A 10,255-nucleotide genomic window follows, 5' to 3' on the forward strand; every position below is an offset into this window, starting at 1 on the left:
CATCACCTTGACAAATATACTCAAATAAACACTACCTTTTCTAAACTAATAAAGCAATTCCTTACCAAGAATTTGTTCTAAAGCCTTCTCTTTATACCCAACTTTACTTCCGCAACTTTCTTTCCTCTATCTCATTGGTATCCTATATAAACCACCTTAACAATATATATTCTTTCCTTCAAAATTTTAAAAACTCATAATTAAGAAACACAAAATGTGTTACCCAAGTTCTTGTTATTATTCTGGCTCAAGATGGCACATTTCTCAACCTCCAAGGACCATGGCAGCAGGTGGCGGTGGCAGAGGCGGTGATGTGGCGGCTCCTGGGTCTTTGCAGCAGTGTTTGTGCTCTCCTACAACACATCCCGGCTCGTTTCGCTGCAGACAACATCATAATAAGTATGTATGGGGTGGTCGTATAATTCGAGTTACCATGAGAGAGTAATCAAGTTTAATTAGATTAATATTTCAAGAATCACATGGTATGTATTTTCTCTAATGAGGTTGAATGATATCATTTTTCATCTTATAGGTATAAAGGGTAAGTTTTATCTTTCTGTATTTGTTAGCCAATCAAGAACATGAGCAAAACCCAGAAAAGATTAGGGTATAGATTTTAGATTTTAGAAAATAACTTATTGTTATGAAAATACATGTAATGATAACATTTATTATCTAGTGAACGGTGTGAAGAGAAACGACTTGTATATGATTTAAATGGGAATAGACCAAAAGGACAAAATGTTCAAAGGGAGATGAACAAGAAGGAACCAAATATCTTTGATATATATGCCCAATCAACTCACATGCTTAGACATTGCCAACTATTCTCTATCGCTCCTACTCAAAGGCCTACTTAGTTGCATGTTAGTCCATTATGCAATTAAGATTATAGGATTATATAGCTTTTTAAGTTTGGTTCTAGTTGCATCTTTGCATTGCAATCATGAATATGTGAAAGAATATATTGTCCTAGTTGAAAAATGAGTCAGCTTGGAGAATCGACATGTTTAAAAAAGCCATTGGTCCTGGTTGACAATGAGTCAGCCTGGAATCTTCACACTTGATAAAGACTTTGTTCCTAGTCCCCACTTCAATAATCGATATGCTTCTAAATTCAAATAAATTGAATAGTTAACCTGATACGACAGCTTTTTTCAAGCAACTTCTTGAAAACAAAAGAAAATTGTTCGAACTATATCGACGACTCGACATGTAGCTTTCATAAGGAAGCAATAAGCTCATGGCAACCTTCACGATTATATTGTTGATCAATTTGTTTCGGTGATACTTTATATATACTATCTTCATTGCTAAACAAATTGTTTATAAAAAACCCAACCATTTTTAATTTTTGTTGCTTTATTGAAAACCTAAACCAACCCGATTTTTTATTTACGAACATTGTTATTATTTTTAATATTATAAAAGGTATAAACAGTTTCTTTTATTTTTTTTAAAGAACTAAGATTGTATTTTTGTTATTCTTTTATAATAAAATGACAAATTTACGTAAATTGTCATCATGGTTGACAAAATCGACCAATTATGGTCCTTATGACGAATTCATAACATAGATGGTCCTTGTGGTTTCAAAATCTCGCAAAGATGGTCTTTTTGACTAATGGTGTTGACTTTTTCAATTAAGTCCTATGTGAAATGACATATTTGTCCTTCCTGCATAGAGACCATTTATGCCATTTTCTCTATTATTTATTATTGTTTCTATTTAATTTAATTATATATTTAAGGATTTAGATTTTTTTTAAAGATTTGTTTAATATATTTTTTAATGTTATATATATATATATATATATATATATATATATATATATATATATATATATATATATATATATATATATTCGCTAACATATTTTGATGTTTTGTCCAAATAATTTTTTCTAATTTTTTTGACTTCTTCTTCGAATACATTTATTAATCTTTTTTTGATGTTTTGTTGGAATATATATATATATATATATATATATATATATATATATATATATATATATATATATATATTGACGTTATGTTCGAATACACTTTTTAACATTTAGTATGTTTATATTTGTTAAAAGATTCCATGGGTACTGTAATTATAATTCTTAACTTAATTCACTTTCAATGATGTTTTCATTTTTCATTTTTCTTTTATCAAGTTATATAATAATTATATTTTTAATTCAAATATTTAACTATATAACATATATAAGGTAGTATAATTATTGGTAAATTTTTTTATAAACATTTTTTATAAAAAAAAAAGATGTTTAAAAAGTTTGTTAAAGGTGAATAGGATTAATATAGATTAGGTAGACATAGGCTAAGCTGAAACCGCCTCACAGCGTTGCCGAAAGCGACCAGAACATTTGACATTGAATTTAAATGTAATGTTTTCTAGTTAGTTTTTTGTTTTTAGACATTTTGTGTATTTTTAAGCTATACAAATTTCAATTAGCCTATGATTAACTCGACATCCGTTTCGAATTCCAATTATCATATGTATTCCGATTAGCATATCTATATTAATCATATTCTTGTTTAACAAACATTTTTACACTTTTTTTTTTTACAAAAAAATGTTTATAAAAAACTTTAAAGAAATAATACTCATACAACATTATATGTTTTATATAGTTAAATCTATGAATTAAAAAATAATAATTATATAATCTTATATATATTAAAATAACAAAGAAAGAAACGAAAACATGATTGTAAGTGAATTATGTTACGAATTATGATTACGGTGGCTATAAATTCTTCAAAAAAATATATAAAAAAAACTTAATAAAAACATTAAAAATGTGTTAGAAAAAACGTAAAAGAATTAGAAAAAATTATTCCAATATAAACATCAATAAATGCATTTAAAAAAAACATCAAAAAAATAAGAAAAAATATTTGAACAAAACATTAAAAACTATTAGCAAAAATATATAAAAGAAAAAACATTAAACAACATATTCAAACAAAACCTTAAAAACATCTAAATCCTAAAATATTTAAATAAATTAACTAAAAACTAATAAATAATAATAAAATTACATAAATGGTCCATGTGGCAGGAACAAATTATATAAATGGTCCCTATACAGGATGGGCAAATATGTCATTTCATAAAGAACTGAACTGAAAAGTTAACAACATTAGCCCAAATGACCGTTTTTGCAAGATTTTAAAACCTTAGGGACCATCTATGTAAAGAATTCATCATAAGGACTATAAACGGTCGATTTTGTTAACCATGAGGATCATTTCTGTAATTTTGTCTAATAAAATTATAAAAAATATGAAGATATGTATGAAGGTTTGTTTTTAACTTTAGAAATATTGAAAATAAATCACGACCTAAATTAAATTTATTAAATTAGTCAAAGTTGTACCTATTTTCCTTGTATAACTCTTAATTTATTATTGTATCTTTGTATTTATATACCTTTTTTCATCAATAAGGTCGGACGGTATGGGGAGCAGGGAGGGTCGCGGGAAGTGTCCAGCACGGAGGAACACCGCATTGGCGGTGCGGGAAGGGAGGCGCGGGAAAGAGGTGGAGGGGAGGGAGTGCCGCACTCTCTCTCCTCATTCTATTGACCAGTTTATTTTATTTTATTTTATTTTTTTAATATTTATAAAATTATATACCTACTAAAAAAATATAAAAAATATATCAAAGTTCATGGTTTTTAATTCCTTACAAAATGAGTATAATATATGTATGGAATATATTTTTTAAAAAAAATAGTGAAGGGAGCTTCCCACCCATTCCTTGAGTTTTAGGTGAGGGAAAGGGTGGTGGAGCCCACAAAAAGTGAGAGAAACTCCCCACCCATACCCTCCGATCTAATATACAAAGAAAATATCATTAAAGGCTATTATGGTATCAGCTAAACTTTTGATCCTCTCTTTCTCGTAATCTTATTCCAGCCGCCCCCTTTCTTTTTTCTTTTTTCACTTTCTTCTTCTCGCCAAATTCTTCATCATATATGTCTTCTCCAACTGTCTCCTCTAGCGAAATCAAAATCAACCCACTAATGCTCCATCGGTATTGGATGCGCTTCGTTGATGGCTCGTACCCTGATCCTCCAAAACAACTTTGATCGAAGGCAAAGAAACTCAAAATCATGCATATGTATCATGGTTTGAAAGCGATCGGAAAGTGCTTCTCATCCTCCAATCTTCTTTGTCTAAAGAAGCAATGGCAGAAATGTTGGGTTTCTCTTCCTCTCATGAAGTATGGAAAGCCTTGGAGTCAGCTTATATCCATGACTCGATGGAGAGATCTCAAAATCTCAAAGACTCTCTAAGACAATTGAAAAAGGGTACTTTATCTGTTTCTTATTTTGCTAAACAGTTTAAGTCCATTTATGATAAACTTGCTGCTATTGGACAACCTGTCCTCGATATAGACAAATGTTATTGGTTTCTTTGTAGCTTAGAGCCAGCTTTTGAAACGTTTCTACTGCACTAAGGGTTGTTCAACCAAGACGTTTGTTTCGTGATCCAAATACTTGTTGGTCAAAGGTTGACTTGGTAATTAGGAAAGAATAAAACACATGGGCGGTCATGACCGTTAGAAAATGAATTGTTCCTAGTATCTCTCAATTTCTGTTAATTCTAGTAGTTTAAATATAATAGCTTAGGAGTTACAATAATCAGTCGAAATTTCATTGTACAACAACTCAATAATTAGGTTGCTAGTCTTCTTCAATAAAAGTGAATCATTCGGCTGCCTATTTCCAGTTTTACCCATGTGAGTTTGTTGTTGTTCACTGTTCCATTGCTTGATCGCCAACATTTGGTATCAGAGCAAACAGATCCTAATATTACTCTTCAATGCCTGATGCTGACCTTACTAAACTACAACACCTGATCAATTAAGATGGAAGCCATCATGGATGCCCATGGGTTATGGGATGCCATTGAGCCACCAATCGGAGTGGTTTTGGATGAGAAGAAGAGCAAGCAGGCTCGAGCTTTCATCTTCCAATATATACCAGAGGAGATACTTGCACAAGTTGCCTAGAAGAAGACAACCAAGGAGGTTTGGGACTCTCTAAAGTCACAGTATGTGGGTGCAAATAGGGTCCAAAAGGCAAGATTGTGGGTACTGAAAAGTGAGTTTGAAGCACTCCAAATGAAGGAAATAGAAACCATAGATGAATATGCAAGAAAGATCTCAACTACGATCTCTAAATTTGGGAGTGTATGGGCAATATTGGAAGATGAAGAATTGGTAAGAAAGTTGTTAGTGTTTGATACAGTCCTAGAAAGGTTTACAAACCTGGTGGCATTAATTGAGCAAAGTTGTAACATGGAATCAATGCCATTTGAAGAAGCAATTAGGAATTTGAAGGCTTATGAAGACAGGCTCTAGCTCCGAAAGGCAAGCATACAGGCAAATAATGCTCTGCTACTTGCCAAGGCAGAAGGCTCATCAACCCACCAGAGTCCAAGCAAGCCAAACTCACCAGGTGATCGAGGAAGGGGCAGAAATAACAATTGGTGAGGAAGAGGCAGCTCACGAGGGCAAGGATCGTCTCGTGGCAGAGGTGGGCATTGGGGTGGCGACTCACGACAGAAAGTTAACAACTCCAACAAGAAGCCTCATGACAAGAGTAAAATAAGGTGCTTTGAGTGCCAAGAACTTGGCCACTTTGCATCTGAATGCAAGGCAAAGAAGCAGCAGGACTAGGAGGTGAATCTGGCTGCAGATGAAGACGGCCCTGCCCTCCTACTAACTGTGTGTGGGGAAGAGACATCAAGCATGGTGCTACTGAATGAAGAAAAATTGTACCCAAGTCAGTTAAAAGAAAGTGAAGATGAGAACGTGTGGTATCTAGACAATGGAGCTTGTAATCACATGACTGGCTCAAAATCCTTATTTGCAGAACTCAATGAGAATGTAATGGGACAAGTACGGTTTGGAGATGGGTCCAAGGTCCCAATCAAAGGTAAGGGCACGTTGCTGTTTGACTGTAAGAATGGCGATCAATTCATCATTCCAGAGTTTTATTACATACCAGCCCTTCACAGCAACATCATAAGCTTGGGTCATATGACGGAGGAAGGCTATGACATAGGAATGAAAAGTGAGTTCTTACGTATGTATGATGAAGGAGGTTGCTTGATTATGAAAGTACAAAGATCGAAAAATAGGTTTTATAAGATAAGGCTCATACCTAGGAAACCCATATGTTTGAACATGAGTATAGACGATGACTCGTGGCTGTGGCATGCACGGATGGGTCACACTAACTTCAGAACACTCGAAGAGATGGCACGTAAGAAGATGGTGTCAGGCATGCCCCATGTGACTCATCCATCACAGGTGTGTGAAGGGTGTATGTTGTCCAAGCAATCAAGACAAGCTTTCCCAAAGGAAGCCACGTGGAGAGCTAAAGAACCATTACAGTTAGTACATGCAGACCTATGTGGACCCATCACTCCAGCAACAAAAGGAGGGAATCAATATTTCCTCTTAATCATGGATGACTACTCACGATATATGTGGGTATACCTGATCAAAATAAAAGATGAAGTGCTTAACATGTTTCAGAAGTTCAAATTGCTAGTTGAAAAGGGAAGCAGCCACAAAGTCAAGATGATAAGAACTAACCGTGGAGGTAAGTTCAATTCGAACTAGTTCCAGGCCTTTTGTGAGCAGGCAGGAATCAAGAGACAATTGACAACACCATACACACCACAACAAAATGGGGTTGTGGAACGTCACAATAGGACGATTCTGGAGATGACAAGGGCACTACTCAAGGCTATGGGGGTACCGAACCAATTTTGGGGTGAGGCGGTGAGACACTCAGTGTATTTACTAAACAGAACTAGCACAAAGGCGCTCAAAGACATAACCCCATACGAATCATTGAAAAACTCCACGCCCTCGATTGCATATTTGAAGGTCTTCGGTTGTGTGGGATTTGTCAAAAAGTTGCGAGGTCTGAGCAAATTGACTGATCGAAGCGAGCCAATGGTGTATCTGGGAACCGGGGAAGGAACAAAAGGGTACCGAATGTACAATCCCAGTAATCGATGGATTGTTGTAGCACGATACGTAACCTTTGACGAAGCAAGGAGATGGGCCTAGAATATTGAAGCAACGGGGGAGCCACTCTCAACACCTTACTGGACCAATGTTATGGTCAATGTAGCAGCCCAACCTCAGTCGGCCCAATATTCTGATCAAAAAAATGGTGTTAACGAAGAGCCTGTGACGCCGTTAAACAACTCCTATGGTGGCTATGCACTAGATAACTCACAACCTGAAAGCTCATCGCGAACACCTAGAGTCGGCTCTCAATCAACTCCTGTGACTCAGTCCTCAAGAAACCAAGAAGGAGATCGGTCAGTGGTTTCTTTCGATGACACTCCAGCAAGGGGATTTCGGTCTCTCAATGATGTTTATGAGAACACAAGAAGGCTGGATGAAGTAGAAATATAAGAATTGTATGAAGAAAACAGGAGCTACTGTTGATTGATGATGAGCCTACGACCTATGAAGAATCAGTGGTTGAAAGGGCTTGGAAGCAGGCCATGAAATTGGAATTGGAGTCGATTGAAAGGCAATAGGGCTAAAATGGCTATACAAGCTAAAAGGAATGCAACTGGAGAAGTAATAAAGCATAAGGCCAGACTAGATGCAAAAGGCTATGTTCAAGAAAGGGGTGTCGATTTTGTCAAAGCCTTTGCACCAGTAGCTAGGTTGGAGACGATAAGATTGATCCTCTCGGTAGCGACAAAGGAAAATTGGCTTATACATCACCTGGATGTCAAGTCAGCGTTCCTACACAACAATCTCAAAGAGGAAGTCTACATAGCTCAGCCCACTAGATTCACGGTAAAAGGAAAGGAAGGTTGGGTGTACCGTCTTCACAAGGCCCTGTATGGGCTGCGACAGGCGCCAAAGGCATAGAACACAAAACTCGACCAATCACTCATGTCACTTGGATTCACCAAATGTGCTCATGAGCAAACCATCTACAAGGTACATAAACCCAACTTCACAATGGCAGAGTAAATATGGAGGCATGCCGGTGCTCTGCCCCTGCCAATTTTTTATTTGACCACCAAATATACACTCTCAATAACCATAACCACCATGAATAACCTAAGATCCTAAAGGCTAAAGCCTATTGCCCCTTCCAAAATCCAAATGCATACCCTTAATATAATATTTGAAGTGTTAAATTCTATTAAAAAAGTTTACCCTTAATATAATATTTGAAGTGTTAAATTCTATTAAAAAGGTTTTACTATATATTAGATAACGAATTCCAATAATGTATGCCCTTAATTAATCACGTTACAACAAAGCTATCATGCCTAAAAAAAATTAGGATAAACTATTTTTCCTTTTAAATCGCATATGTATTATACCTTCTAAAATTAACATAAAAGTTGCATAAGAGATTAATAGAAGAACAATAATATATCTAACAAAAAGAATAGAAATTACAACTAGAAAACATTTAACAAATTATTTAAATTATGGTTTGCATCATCAGTATTATACTGAAAATATATATTCACCGTATATTCTTTTGTTTTTTAGATCATTTATTATCTTGAATTCTATATATCATAATTAAGCACATTGTTGCCCTCTCCAAATGTAATGTGCTCTCCAAATCTAAAATTCAAGAATTAAGAAAAAGGTCAGTTTTAACTCCTTATTACACATTTAACTTTTATGTAATGTGTAATGGTTCTTTTTTTTAAACGAAAAATATAATGAAATAATTTTTAATTTACTCCACTTATGTTCACTACGGGACTTGAACCCTAAACATCAAGGCGGGAGAGCAACACCGAATACAGATGGACTAGAAGCCCTTCAGTATGGCTTCTTATAACCGAAAAGAAGATTTTTATGATCTACAATTGTATTGTATTCAAATACTATTACGAAAGGTTTTAATAATACATGATTACAACTTTAAATGAATAGTAATATCAAAGAGTAATTAACGTCGATTCGTCGAACAACCAATAATAATCCTATCTTTGCCCCCGTTATTCAAAAATTCTGGCTCCGCCCCTGCTCTTATAGTTGGCATATATGTAGATGATCTTATAGTCACTGGGTCAAGTGAGAAGGGAATCCAAGAGTTCAAGAATAGAATGAAATGTTTGTTTGACATGAGTGATCTGGGAGTGTTATCTTATTACGTGGGAATTGAAGTATCACATGATAAGGATGGTATAATGCTCAAATAGAAGGGGTATGCTGAAAAGATCCTAAAGGTTTCAGGCATGGACGGCTGCAACAGTTCGCAGTACCTAATGGAGTCAAAAATCCATTTAACAAAAGATGAAGATGGTGAACCCGTGAATGCAACAATTTACAGGAAGCTTGTTGGGAGCTTAAGGTACTTGGTCCACACAAGACCAGACCTTAACTACAGTATTAGAGTGATGAGCAAGTTTATGAAAAACCCCAAACAAAGTCATTATACTGCTATAAAACATATCCTGAGATATGTGAAGGGAACAACATGGTATGGACTGATGTACCACAGGGGAGGTAATGGAAGACTCGTAGGTTACAGTGACAGCAATTACAACAGTGATTATGAAGATAGAAGAGGAACCACTGGAATAGCTTTCTACTACTCAGGAAACCTCACAACATGGGCATCACAGAAACAGAAAAGTGTGGCACTTAGTTGATGTGAAGCCGAGTATATGGCTGCAACTGCAGCTGCATGTCAAGGACTATGGTTAAGGAACCTGTTCAGTGAGCTGATGGAAAAGAAAGCACAGAAGGTGAAGTTGTTAATTGACAACCAATCCACCATAGCACTCATAAGGAATCTGATGTCTCATGGTAGAAGCAAGAACATAGACACAAAGTTCCACTTTATTCGCATGTGTGCTGAAAGGGAACAAATTCAAGTGGAGCATGTGAGTGGAGATCAATAGAAGGCTGATATTCTAACAAAGGAAATGCCAAGGATAAAGTTTGTTGAGATGAGGGCACTATATGGCATAGAAGATCTGAATAAGAAAGGTCAACCTTGAGGGGGAGAAATGTTGGTCAAAGGTTGACCTGGTAATTAGGAAAGAATAAAACACATGGGCAGTCATGACCATTAGAAAATGAATTGTTCCTAGTATTTCTCAATTTCTGTTAATTCTAGTAGTTTAAATAGAATAGCTTAGGAGTTATAATCATCAGTCGAAATTTCATTGTACAACAACTCAATCATTAGGTTGCTAGTCTTCTTCAATAAAAGTG

The 10,255-nt window shown here is 35.2% G+C and overlaps 1 protein-coding gene across 1 annotated transcript; it reads left to right on the forward strand.

Annotated features, from left to right (window-relative positions):
• The first annotated feature begins 7,594 nt into the window (after positions 1–7,594).
• LOC145050287 (uncharacterized) lies at positions 7,595–9,687 on the forward strand. The gene is made up of 3 exons (XM_078998563.1): positions 7,595–7,855; positions 9,235–9,386; positions 9,537–9,687. The coding sequence occupies exons 1-3, from the start codon at positions 7,595–7,597 to the stop codon at positions 9,685–9,687; spliced, it is 564 nt and encodes a 187-aa protein (XP_078854689.1).
• Positions 9,688–10,255: the final 568 nt, after the last annotated feature.

Source organism: Lactuca serriola, chromosome 5 (genome assembly GCF_051521515.1).
Source record: "Lactuca serriola cultivar US96UC23 chromosome 5, Lser_US96UC23_V15, whole genome shotgun sequence".
In the NCBI taxonomy this organism is placed as follows: Eukaryota; Viridiplantae; Streptophyta; class Magnoliopsida; order Asterales; family Asteraceae; genus Lactuca; species Lactuca serriola.

Coding starts and splice junctions, on each gene's coding strand:
- LOC145050287 (XM_078998563.1), top strand. CDS start 7,595: ATGGCTATACAAGCTAAAAGGAATGCAACTGGAGAAGTAATAAAGCAT. Junction 7,856..9,234: donor CTCAGCCCACTAGATTCACG/GTAAAAGGAAAG, acceptor ATGCTCAAATAG/AAGGGGTATGCTGAAAAGAT. Junction 9,387..9,536: donor AAGCTTGTTGGGAGCTTAAG/GTACTTGGTCCA, acceptor GATGTACCACAG/GGGAGGTAATGGAAGACTCG.